The 13,446-nt window shown below is 46.8% G+C and overlaps 1 protein-coding gene across 1 annotated transcript; it reads left to right on the top strand.

The window, feature by feature from the left end:
• Positions 1-1,312: 1,312 nt before the first annotated feature.
• Positions 1,313-13,216, top strand: LOC119448557 (uncharacterized). The gene is made up of 6 exons (XM_049665441.1): positions 1,313-1,419; positions 2,675-2,784; positions 5,675-5,751; positions 7,695-7,897; positions 9,459-9,740; positions 12,690-13,216. The coding sequence occupies exons 3-6, from the start codon at positions 5,676-5,678 to the stop codon at positions 12,864-12,866; spliced, it is 738 nt and encodes a 245-aa protein (XP_049521398.1). The 5' UTR covers positions 1,313-1,419; positions 2,675-2,784; position 5,675; the 3' UTR covers positions 12,867-13,216.
• The last annotated feature ends 230 nt before the right edge of the window (positions 13,217-13,446 follow it).

Here is a 13,446-nt window from a genome sequence, read left to right as displayed (position 1 = left end):
TGGGAGCCATATACAGTAACTCTAGAGATGCGTAAGGGCCTTAGAGTTGCGCGGATGTGAGCGCCATATGGAGATGTTGCAAGAAACCCAGTGGCGCGTAGTATAGCAGCGCCCGGAAAGTCAAGAGAAAAGGTAAAGAAAGCTTCGCTTTAAAATGATTACGTTTCACTTCGTGAACGCGAGTTACGCGCAAGCGTATGTCTGCTGTTCCGGAGTTCCTAAGCTATGCGGTCTTGCTTGACATACCCGCATTGTCGAAGCCGCCTAGCACGTTCTTCGGGAGCCTCCTGGGCACGCCTAGCCCGCGCCTTTTGCCGGTCTTGTTGAACCTCGTACCCGGCGCTTCAGTTCAGTTTCAGTTTATTATCCATTCAATACAATGATTATGTAAATGATACTATACAGACGAGGGTCCCAAAGTCAAAGACTGCAACGGACCCTCGCTCGACCGACCCCGACGACTTCGGGGTCGGTCGACTCGCGCTCGGCCTGCCGCCGCTTGCGTTGCGGCTCCGTCCTCGCTCGGCTTCTCGAATGCCAGACGAACCTGGTAGATCCATAGCGCACAGTCAGTAACAACAGGTGAACCCAGCGGGCCTCCACCAACCCTCCTCCTCCGCGACACTGAGCCTCCTTCCTCCTCCCCTCTCCGCCACGCGTTCGTCCATACGTCCCCGGAGCATTCTTCCTCTCTCCCTCTAGGCGACCTCCTCCTCCGGCGCTCGCTCGACCTCTCCCAGCTCGGCGGCCTCCGATTTAATCTCGCCGATTTCGCGGGCGGGGCATGTACGCTTGCGCTTAACAACTCGTTGTTGGCTGCTAAACGCACTTTTGGTGAAAGTGGACGTCATGGTGGATAATAAGTATGGCTTTGGTGTTAATTTGTCACTCGTATGACAAAAAAAACTAAAGAAAATATATGCAAATCCAACGCACATATGGTGATCTATGTGAACCTAAGCTTTCGTGAAGCGGCTAATGAAATGCTATCAATTTTTACATTTTATTCCTGTGTCTTTGGAGTAAAGGAAGCTGGCGCGCGCGCATGTGGCCTCGCGCAGCCGTGCTACGCAATGTGATACACGCGGCAATCATCTCAAAGAACTAGTCAGTATTGGCATAAAGAAGTATACGCGCGATAACCATAGGGCCTAAAGGTTAGAGCATCGGGCTGTTGTGCTAGGCGATCGAGGGTCGATCCCCACCATCGGGCCCGTAATTCTTTTTTTCTTTTTTTTTTTTTTTTTTTTTTTTTTTGCTGCGAGCTATTCGGCAAGACAGCAGCAGCGGCTGCGGTCATGACAGTCGGGGAGGGGTCGCAAAGTAAGAAAACGACGAGGATATTTATAGCCTGACTTGTGAATTGTAATATAGGGTGAAAATCTCGTGCAACTGCCGCCCTCTGCCTCGATGCCCATGGTAAGATGGCCTCTGCAACTTCACTTTTGAAACGTTAATTCCCGCTCCAGCCGTACTTTACATCGTCCTTTAGCTTGTTCACGGCCACCATGCAGGATTGGTATAGGTGCGACGGTATAGAGGGTGTCCGATTTTGGAGGCTATGTGTTGACAATAGCACATGGGAAGCTCCCATCTTGGAAGTTTAGGCGAACGCCCACTTGGTTGTCCTAGCACATCATACCAAGTGGTGCATAATTTAACCTAAATCCTGATACTGCCTCGTTAGCGAAGGTGGCATTGAAAGGCGCAGAATACCTCGATTTCCCCCTTTTGTCGCCCAGATAACGCTGTCTTCCAAAATACGTAGTTCTCTCACGTAGCCTACACAGATGCATTGTCTGGAAAACAAACAGGATGAAGTAACTAACAGAGATGTCAACTGTGATAAAAGCTATGGAAAAAGCCTAGACAAATTGACGTGTTCTATTCACGGGGTAGCGTTATGTTCATGATCTGAAAGCCAGCAGCGTAACCAACGGGTAAGGGCGCATTTATGCTGGGGCATCTCCCAGAATTCTAGTAAGTAGCACAGGTAAAAACACCTCCCTGAGAGATATAAACAGGCTACACGTACGAAACACCTTTGTAAAAGCATGCCAAACCACGCTATTCCCTGAAGCTGTAAACGGGCTAGTTTGTTTCTAGATTCTTGGTTCACGTTACCAGCGCAATATATAAACACAACACGAAGAAAAGACGCAGACACCGCACGCCACAATCCAGCGTTTGTTCACACTTGAACCACAAATCGCACTTGAAACCGATCCACCAGGCATGCGATCGCGCGCACGTGCCCACACAGAAGGCTCACATTGCGCGGTCCCGTAGCAGAATATCGGTTACCTGCGCAGGTGCACTTTAGGTCAACTTTAGGTCAACTTTAATCATATCACGTCACTCAAGGAACAAGCCACCGCACATATCGCAACTGCATTCCAAGCTATATGCGTAGCGTCCGTTTTGTGAGTTATCGGAGCGAGCAGGTCTATAGGCTTACGTTATACAAGCGTAGTACACGTTCTTTTATCAGTTTGAATTCTAGCTTCGCTCCTTCTTTATCTCACTTCCTGGGGCTATAGGCAGTATTGAGAGCTTCACATAGAAGGGACGTGTAGCGATAGGAAACCGGTTCAATGGCTCTCTGTTTGCTTTCTTTGCATTTTGCTTTGCCCTCGCAGTATTTACCAACCTCCTCAACTTTGTCTTGTCTTAGTTTCCGACGCTCCCGTCTCGTGTCCGGACGCCCATACCTGCTTCCCTTTAATTCACCGACCACACGCAACGCGAGACGCAGTAGGCGAGACACCGGCATCGGCGATAAAGGTGAGTGGCCCTTGTCCGGACAAGGTTGCTGGGACGCCGCTGCTATGGGTTACCGGGCCTGGATGTCTCGCGGATGCAAGTGTCGCCCTGATTCGAGACCCGCCTTGGTAGTCAAGTGGCTATGGCATTGCACTGCTGAGCTTGAGGTCGCGGGTTCGAATTAATGCAATAACACTCATGTATTTGGCTTGACTGTGTCTATGTGCACGACGTCGTGCGAGTCAGCCGGAAATGGCTATCTGTGCGACGCGACGGCCTAGCCAGTTTTGGCGCAGCTTGCGAATAGCAGCGTTCGTGGAGCGTACGAAACTCAGTCACGAAGTGGCAAAAACAGTTACCGACCGCAACTCAGACGACCACTGCGACGTTTGAGAAGCGTACTGGCAGGCCTGCAGAACTGTTTCTAACGTGTAGCCCTTGTTTTGGTGGAGTGGAACGCCCCGTGTACGAGACCAACTCTAACCTAAAGCTTCAACGCACCGTCCTCGCGCTGCTCCTTGTGCGGCCGTTGCGTCGTACAGATTTTCATTTCTGGTCGACCCGCACGACGTCCTACATATAGACAGTCACATAGAGTTCGTTGCACGTTAAAGAACCCAAGGTGGTCAAAATTGATCGCGAGTCCCCCACAATGGCGTGCCTGTTAACCTGGTCGCGGTTACGGCGCGTAAAACCCCAGAACTTAGTAGAGATTGTAGATAATAGCCACGCACGGAATGGCTTCAGCTAAGTTAAATACGATTGTATTTTTAACCCGGTAATGCCTAAACGCAGCACATCAAGAAAAATTAGAACATGTTCACATTCGTTTCTGCCCATCCAGAGTGTACTTGCACAAAAAAAGAATGGAGTGCTACTGGAGCAAAAACGTAATTGCATAGTGTAGTAAACTAATAAATAGTAGTTGATTTGATGAACTATGCGCAACTGAAAATTTGCTCCAGTGTATCAAAACGTTGCTATTAACTACACGTTAAGTTTTCTGCACTTCCACCAGAATTTTGATGTATGAAACTGAACTCAGCGTAGCAAAATTTGATGCGTTGAGCATTGCAATGTCAAGAAGTTGGTGACACAGCGCCTGGGGAGTGAAGGGAGGACAGGCTCTGTGTCGTCTTAATTTGCGCTCTTCGTTAATCAGCTGATCGTACGACGACTTACCCAAAAAATGTTTGCTGCGAAGATAAACACTTTGGTACCAGTTACGCTACTTTGTAATGTAAAGAAGAGCGTTTAATTTGTGCGGGCAGTGTGAAAGTCGAATTATGAACAAAACAAGAACAGTTATACTGTTCGTTTTTGTGCTTTCATTGCCTTTAATATATGTGACACCGGCGTAAATGCCTCTCGAGCAACGAGCTTCGTGGCTAAAGCATGCTTAGCGGCCGGCTGCGTAGAGGTGTCACATCGCGCTTACAAGTAATTACACGTAGCAGGTGGTCTTGTTCATTAGGCCTTCCTTTCTTCTCGGTTTTTTTTTTTTTTTTACGTCTTGCTTTTCGTTCCGTTCCTGCTATTCATGCACAGCTTTTGCTTCGTTCCGAAAGCGTAAGCGCGTGATTCTGCGCAATGGGCCAAGTTCTGAATCTAGAGGCCAGAGAAAGGTATGTAAACGTATGCCTTCGCACGTAGACGCTGTTGAGAGTCATCGAATTATCTGTGAAGCTAGTCAAGGAAGCCATTATTCCCCGTATTCACGGCTTAAGCGTTACTGAGAAATGTGTCGGGTATAATTTTTAGTTTGGTCTTGGGTGTTTAGAAACCACGGTAGAACGAAGCCAGCTGCGCTTACAAAACTTCTCTCGCGTAAAACATTTTCTCATTTACTTGTGTTCAGGGCGACCGCCACTCGCGATTGCGATCATCCTGCTGACGGGACGATCGCCACAGCTGATGGTCACTCGCGGAAGGCAGTTATGTGAGACTAATTTAGTGAATATGTAGCTCGAATTCTCGACAGGCACTTAAGGTGGTCATCATGTATTTCAGGTCCGGGCCGAAATAACTGACTGACTCGTATTATTGACTGTTTACCGGTAGATATTTCTTGTTGTTTCTCTTGTTGTTTATGGCACAAGAAGCACCCGGCTTCACCCATTAAACTTTAATGGAATTCTGGGGTTTCTCGTGCCAAAACCACAATCTGATTATGAGGCACGCCGTAGTGGGGGACTCCGGATCTAATTTTGACCACGTGGGTTTATTTAACGTGCCCTTACATTGAAGCACGCGAGCATGCTTGCATTTTGCCCCCATCAAAATGCGGCCGTCGCGTTTGGAATCGAACTCAGCATCGCGGCGCCTTAGCCACTGAACTAGGGCAGGTTGGCTCCAACAGTGGGTGCCGATATTCATGAGAAAAGCATTTTTTTTTTTGCGAAGAAAGCCTTTAGAACAGCATGAGAATTTGCAAGTCGTATAAGCCTTAGCGTAGCCGTTAAATCCTCCCTTTTTAAATAACGTTTGGCAGGGCTAGTTGGTTCATATTTGCAGGTTTCAATAAGCGCACGCCTCAAGACAGAACGAAACAAGACAGACGCGCGGGAATTAGCACTTGTCCTGTGTATGCCTTCTTTCGTCCTGTCTTTACGTGTGCACTTGTTAAGACATGCAAACATTCCGTCGTCATCAGTATGGAAGGCTCAACCTTTAATATTTTCTCTCCTAGCTGTAAGACACCTAAACGTGACTAATGCACGTGTCTTTTTTTGTTCTTTTTTTTTTTTACTTCTCGCAGCAATGTAGTTGGAAGAGAAGGCACGTTAATTTGCGTGTTGGAAATGCAAATCTAGTCGCACAATGCGCGTTTGTTAACGCAAATAGCCCTTAATTGTTATACGCCACTATATACCTAGACACCGCTAATTCTTGTTTTGTCGATTGTTTTCAGAATGAAGGTGTGCATAGTGTTGCTCGGCATTTGGGTGCTAGCTACCGCAAATGCAAGAAGCCAGGAGATTGGCTGGGGTGAGTATCTACTCTTACACAACCTCGTCCTTGCACAGCACTGACATAGAGCTCGCGCCGAAAACCAGTTGCACAGCCGCCACGGGAACATTCGAATGAGAAATCCGACCTACGCATATTGAGATAGAAGAGTACTCACGGTGAATTGTACAGTGCTTGAAGCGAAGTTCATTAGTTCTCACGTCTTCTTCGGATTAGATATACACTGAGTAAAGGGCAGCAGAACGCTTCGTCTCAAGGGCGAAATCAGTGTCATGCTCCTGTCATGGCCGCTGGATAAAAAAAAAAGTGCTTTTTTTTATCCAGCGGCTGTGCTCCTGTACTCCTGCACTTCGCCGCCAACCATGCTACGACAGTGGCTGAGGTTGCAACTATGTTACGTAGTCATGAAAGCGTTCTTTCTTAACCTATGTCCCTCTAGTTAAGACTACAGTGGCAGTTAATAGCAGTGGCAATAGCTGTCTCAGTTCATTAACGCATCCATCCATTCACATTTTCAAGCGAAGCTTGTTATAAGGCACATATTTCGGTGGCGTCCGTGTACGCAAAAGTTATCATCAGCATTGACTCGAGCGTCGTCGTCGTCTTCCGCAGCTGGCTCGTGGGCTCGTGCTCGGCGCGCGCTCGTGCCACTCTCCCGCGTTCGTCGTCGTCGCCTGCTTCCACAGCTGGCTGCGTTGCCGCTAATCATTCCAGCGTAGAATTTCACTTCTGTCGTCGTAACGGGGAGGCCGCGTTTACGGAGGTATGAGCCATTGCTTATGGGGGTATGAGCCTTTCATTGTCTTACGTAACGGACATGTTTAATTTTGTAGCAATTTAATTTCGAATAATCGCAAGCGGCAACGGGGCGGGCGAATGCTGCTCACCACGCCACCAAGCAAACTCGAGGCATCGAACGCAAGCGACAACTGCGGACTGCGGGCATACCGTCAGTGACGTCGTTCTCTCCGTCGCAGCGGTCGCGTCATGGTTAGTTTGGGTGCACCCAGGACAAGCTTCGCTTACCCCTATTTTCCGGTAGAGGAAGCGTTGGTTAGGTTTTGTAGTGGGTTTCCTGTTAGACCGTTGATGCATCTACCAATTAAGGTTGCCAGATTTAGTTTATACATGGATATAATTGCTCAAAATCAGCCAGGAGTTTGAGTTCGCGCGTGAGATCTAGCAGTTAGTAATTACTGAGGAAAAATGTACACGTGAATAATACCCTTGGTGAATTTTCTCGTATGTTTTTGTATTGAAAGCTAAACTATAGCGTCGCTTACTTTTCTAAATTAAAACTGCCCATGGCTTGCAATTCTTTCTCCACTTTTAGTTCAGTTTACGCTGAGGAAATTCCACCAAAAACAAAAAAAAAAGTTCACGCAAGTAAAGAAATTATAGCTGCTGACATTTCCTAAGAAATTCTGTCTAAATATCATGAATTTGAAACGTCAGTCTCCACTTTTATTTATTCTCAAAATGCATTACGCCTTTCGAAACCTGGAAACCGTAAGCGAAGCAGGAGCTTTCAAACATCTTCCTAGAATTCCCCATAGAAGAGAGGTAAGCAAATTAACAAATAGAAGCCAGTTGATGCAACGTAGCAAAGCAGTTGTGCAAGCTTGCGCTGAAACACATCTATTGCTTCGTTTAATTTATCTCGGAGCCCGCTCAACGAATGCATTTCCACTAGCGAGTTGTGTGTACTGCCGCTTACTTTATTTTTTTTTTTTTCTTGCCGGCGTACTGGAATATATGCAAGCTACACTTAGAAGAAAACTTTTCTACTGCATCAGTGGAACTTCAGCACTGTTGTACTTTCGTGCGAGCATCTCTGCTTTGGTTGAGCCGCCTAAATGACGTTTTGTTACGCAGTATCTGTCGAGGATAAATGCCTTGACAGGCAGTACAAGATAGAATCTGAATATATTCGCATGCTGATCACGTTCATTTGTCGACAGAGGCTCGCTCTCCGAACAGTGCCTACTACGACCGGCACATGGAGGACCTTCTGCACCACAAGCTGGAGAAGTTCAGATCCGTGATGCTCACCGGCTACCCTAGCCTGGGAATATCCGCCATGGACCCGCTCAACATTCCTCCCACGGACATGTCTTCCATCTTCGGAGGAGACGCGTTTCGCTTTCAGCTGCTCCACATTCAGGTAAACCACCGATCAGTCACTGCGCGTGTAAGCCTCCACAAGCATCTAAACCAGAAAAGCAAAAAAAAAGAAAAAAACGTTAATGCTGTACAGGACAAATTGTCGGCAAAATATGAGTGTTTTTTCACCTCTGTTTCTTTTCACTGCGCTGTCGGCGCTCATCGTTTCACAATGAATAAGTAGATGGTTATACCGGGTGTTTCGCGAAATCGGTTGGAAATTCCTTAAAAAGAGGGAAGATGACATAATTAGATTATTATCTCTTGAGTGTTTCTACCGCAGTGTTTCTACTTGATGAATAGATGTAGTAGTTAGACAAGTAATTTTGCAAATTATACTCATTAACATTTTTATCAAAAGCGGCGTGCAATTTAACCCAATGGAACACTTGAAGGAGCTGATAACCTTATTTCAGAAATGCAAGAAAGTTGACGCTGGTAATTTTTACAGCGTAATGAATTGCGATCGATTTCACGCGCAAAAGCGAACCTTATCAGCCGAAGAGTGCAACTGTCAGGCCCATAATAGACGCCCATGAGTGACGTGATTTCTTGTGCCTCACAGGGCTAGCTAGCACAGACAACCGAGGTCGCGGAGGTGGGAGGAAATAGGCGGAGACATCGTGGCAGTCTACACACTAAGTAATGCGGTATACTTTGAAGAGTACCCAAGAAATTGATTTTTCTGACGTTACGTCCAAAGAGCCTTCTCACCATTCTCGGCCAGGCTACGACTTGGGCGCGCATCGCTAATTGTAAAGTTATTTCCTTAATTCCTGAGCGCAAGCTTAGCCGGAAGAAATCGACATGGCCCCGAAAATGATAACGCTGAGTACACTCGAAATGAACTGTCGTTGCTTCAACGCATCGCTGCTGCACACAACCAAAAAATCCTTTGGAAAGTGCAGATGCGCTCTTTCTAAATCGAAATAAGCACTTTCGTGCAGCGGCATACATCTAGACATTCTAGAACAGCACTGACACAATCGTCAGCTTGATTGGTACTAACATTAAAATGCTCGACAAGAGTACAAATAATTGATTGTTAATTTGTCATTTAGCCTGGTATTGTTTCGCGAACGAATATCAGCCAGTTTCTATAGGATTCTGTCCCTAGAGTTCGCAAATATGCCTAAGTATGAGTGGTAGTGTTGGCAATTTTTCATTCTCTTAAAATGCTAAGCCATCTGCAACAGAATCTTTTGTACCACCTATAGGTGGTACAAAAGAGAGGGGTGAAAAATATCAATGGCGAGAATGAACGCGTGTTCATTAAAATGATATTCGCGTTATCAGTCAATCTGAGGAAAAAATAGGCCCCTTGATGCGTAGCAGCTTGTCCCCGTTGCGTTACGGGAAACAACTGCACAGTTTTTTTTTTTTTTTTTATCGACATAACACGCAGAACCCTTTATTGCCAGGAGTGATATATTTAAATTCCAAGCGGACCCAAATGGCAGCACGATCACTTGCTACACAGGCTTCGTTCACTCTGCTATTGTTTTTCTTCTTCTGCGATTGCTTCCCGGTTTGTTTGATTTTTTCGTACCGATTCCTTACAGATCCGGAACCTCTCCACGTTCGAAATCACCAACCTCAGGGCGGACACTGAAAACCTGAAGGTTCACCTGACGTTCCAAGTTCCAAAGGTTTCCGGAAGGATGCAGTACTCCGTGGCTGGATCTCTCTACGAGGCCTTCCCCCTTCAAGGAAGCGGTCGTTGCGACGTCGTCTATTATGACGTCATGGTCACCACCGCAGCGCGGCTCCGGGAAGCCAACGGGAAATTCCAGTTCACAAAGTTCGAAGATTCCAGCGTTGACTATGCATCTGAAGAAGTGTTGGTAAGCAGGTGATCTGACTACTGGTTACTACTGCACATCACCTCTTACCATCGTATTCGCAAACGAGCATTGACTCGATGCCCTTTCTATCGACTCCATGCGATGATGATTAATATGGCCCTCCCCTTTCGAAAGAGGTGGCCACCACGCTGTCCTAGCCAGAAATGTTAAGGAAATAACATATATAGAAATAACAAGGCCTTGTTTTCTGAAAAAATCAGAAAATTGTTTGGGGTCCAACCTTCCACTATGTTAGCAGCCTCTCTTTTGTAATGGAGGCTGTAACCGAAGGCGCTAGGTGTCGCTGCTGCTGTTACACCAAGTTACGCCAATTTAGCGCCGAATGCAGGACAGTGCCTCCCCTCGTGTTGTAGTGGGTGCTGCGTTTCGATAAATTTCCTTAGCGATTCCTACAATTTTGTTCGGCTATCACGACTCTATAGTGCCTTCGAGTAGACGGTCGAAAGTGCCTGGCGAAGTAAATTAACTTTCTCGCTAGCTGATCGCCGAGGAGCGCTATTGCCACACCGTCACCACGTTAGCCAAGGGCCTCTGCCACCATCCACTTTCCGGAGTCGAGGTGCAGTGCCACGTGAAAGAACGTACGATTATACGAAGGTTTAATACTTGCGTTCGCCATTTCCGATACACTTCGCGAGTGGTCAATGTGTTTGCAACGTTTCGCCGCCCCCGGTTGCGCAGTGACACCTTTCGCAAGTTTAAACAGCACGAAATTACTACAAAAAAGAACACTTACATATTGGACCAGGACTGCTCCGGTGTGTAAGTGTTGTTTGTGGTCGTCTTTTCGCGCTCTTTAATCGCGCAGTATGTCGCACCAACCTGCCCGGAGAGTACACATTTACGTGAACGTGTACTGTACTTTAGCGTACTTCAAGGCAGGGAGTTGGGCTAGTTATAATTTAAACAAAGACATGTTGCAGCGCGTGAGAAAAATTAAGAGTCGCGGAGAGAAAAGGACAACAGAAAAGGTAGAGCGTTGGTCTTCAACTGTATTAACTTTGAAAAAAATAACAGCAAGCCTTCAATAATACCATGCGCAAAGATTGAGTCTCTTCTGTAACCACGTGACTTTCTGACATTTTTTTTTTTCAATGTATTTGCAGTTGAAAACCAGCGCTCTACATTTTCTGTCGACCTTTTGTCGCTGCACCTCTTTTCATTTTTCTTACGCGCTGCTACCAAGTCTTTGAGCGTATTTTCACTGCGTAAAGGTAGAACTCCTCGCAATACCAAATCTCACACTTACATTGTCGTTCATTTGACTTCTTCGACCATGATCGATATACTCATATGAATCGGCTAAAGTCAGGCATCTCAAATGAGTCAAGCGAACACGCTTAAATTTCTTAGCGCAGTTCGCAGTGAGCATTCCAAAAATCCGCTTTTGGGTCATCGAAGACATTTTGGTGGCCACCGACATTTTTGTTTTCTTCCGGCGTTTCCATATTTTGTTTTTCTTTCACGTAGCACCGCAATGTTTATAGCCCACTGCTGCACCCTCACAAATTTCACTTCCACAGTCTCTACTTCAAGCAAGCATGCAATGCAGTTTGGTCACATAGGTTCTTTTTCTTTTGTACGGTACGCGCGGAAATAAATGGCACCAATTCAACGATTAAGTAATTGATTGAAGGCTGTCGAATAATTGGGTTCAAAAGTATAATCGTTGCTCTAGCGCAGATTTCATTTGATTGATTGATTGATTGATTGATTGATTGATTGATTGACATCAAAAATGTTGGCAACATTCGTCGCCAGCGTTTCTACACCGTTTGACTGTCAAGTGAATAAAAAAAAATGTGGTTGATCCCTCTTATATAGGAATCGGTATAGAACACGAAAGTGAAACCTGTCTTCACAGAAGTAGTATAATGTTTATTGCACATTGATATATAATGTCTATTGGTGTTTTGTGGCTAAAGCGCCCTTAGGCGTTGATGCACCCACGCTGACGCCTGGTGGCACGTCTCCTCCATCACGACTACCAACGTCGATGACCATGAGCAACCGTCGTGCATATGGAAGCTGCACTACGCTGCACACGCTAGCACAACGCGAAAGACGAAGCACGTAACTGACACACTAATACAACGCGCAAGACAAAGCACGTAACTGAATCGTCACCGAGTCAAATCAGCGCGTACAGCGCGTCGTAATTGCAGCCTCCGCGATCAACTTCAGAAACATTTTCAGAGCTAATTGCGGAGGCCACGCTCCGCTGTGCTGAGTACGGTGAACGCCACCTAGGTGGCGTTGGTAGTGCTTCTTGATGCCAGCGTCCCTTCGAATGCTGGCATCGAGGCGTCGTAGTGCTGATACCACCGAAGCGTTCACTGTCGGTGCGCGTTAGTGTCATAATGCAGTACTTCTCTTTTCTGCTCGTAGGCGGCGGCACCGCCCCGAGCAAGAGCGCGGGTACACGGAGGAGTGTTAGATATATAAGGCGCGTCTGTGTAGCTCTCTGCAAATGCGTTTGTGGCGCAATGGGTTAAACGCTCGGCGATCTATCGTCGCGGACCGAGAGGTCGTGGGTTCGATTTCCAAATTTTGCATGTTTGTGAAACTTTTTCTTCTGGTTTCTTTCTTTGTATTATGTTCTATGACGTATTACGTCAGTGAAGTCTTGGTGGACCCCGGCATAAAACACTTTCGTGTTAAAATAACTGACAGGAGAAAATGATCAAATAAACATGCACGTGCGCACGCACGCAAGAACACACAATTACGAGCATTTCGCGTCCGTCAACGCGCCTGAATCGATTAGCGCGTTGAGTGCGACGCGACGAGGTACGTTGTACAACATGCACGTAATCCGTAGAAAGGTGAAAATTCTTCAGGACAGAGGTCAGTTTTGCTAGACTGAGAACTATCATTGCCCTGGAACACCAGTTCGTATGTACAAAACCGTATGGCCATCGCACGCAGGTACAGCAGGGACCTCCAGTGGGAGCCGGCGGTGGCCTTGGCTCCCAGGTTGGCCGGGTCCTCTTCTGGACGCTGTCCAAGCAGGCCGCGAGGACGCTACCGCCGAGCTTGCTGCGGTTCCTGAACGACGCCCTCGAGCGCGCTCCAAGACCAGGCGCCCGCAAACTATCGCTGTGAAACATTCTGCTCGGTCCCAACGGTGGTCCGCAAGCCGGCACGACGTCCATCGCCGAACGTCAAAGTGTGTTTTTGTGCAGATTTTGTATCGGTAGGCTTACTCGCTGCGCTGTTAGCACGCCAACTGCAGCGGCTAGAATTCTAGAGGCGGGCAATTAAGATGAAGCCAAGCACCACATTCCGACTACTAACATTTTTTTTTAATCTAAGCTCATCAGCCATTCATTGAAGACAAAACGGTCACAGCAAGATGTAGATTTGAAGTGAACAACAGGCAGACGAACAATGGAAGCCTCAGCTTGGAGACAAGGGAACTTGCATCCATCAGGCAGAAGTCAGCCAAAGTCAGCGCTTGTGATGCTCGGTTATTCTATTATGATTACTCAAAGCTGGTCATGTAAAATTTCCTTTTTTTTTTTTGATCCTGTGAGGTGATTAGAGACTGCTGGTAGAGGCCTTCGTCCCGCAGTTTACATGAAAAGTGACTATGATTCGAAATGGTGGTCGCAGGTCCGTGTTCCAATATACAATTCGTATGTAAGAGCAGCACAATTGACGCTAGCTACATAATATACCATTT

The sequence above is a fragment of the Dermacentor silvarum genome, chromosome 4 (assembly GCF_013339745.2).
Source record: "Dermacentor silvarum isolate Dsil-2018 chromosome 4, BIME_Dsil_1.4, whole genome shotgun sequence".
In the NCBI taxonomy this organism is placed as follows: domain Eukaryota; kingdom Metazoa; phylum Arthropoda; class Arachnida; order Ixodida; family Ixodidae; genus Dermacentor; species Dermacentor silvarum.
Note: the sequence above shows the minus strand (reverse complement) of the source record. Positions and strands in the feature narration are given on the sequence as shown.

Excerpts from the sequence above, each read along its gene's own strand:
- LOC119448557 (XM_049665441.1), top strand. The coding sequence starts at position 5,676 with ATGAAGGTGTGCATAGTGTTGCTCGGCATTTGGGTGCTAGCTACCGCA. Across the intron at positions 5,752-7,694 it reads AAGCCAGGAGATTGGCTGGG|AGGCTCGCTCTCCGAACAGT; the intron begins GTGAGTATCTAC and ends ATTTGTCGACAG. Across the intron at positions 9,741-12,689 it reads ATGCATCTGAAGAAGTGTTG|GTACAGCAGGGACCTCCAGT; the intron begins GTAAGCAGGTGA and ends CATCGCACGCAG.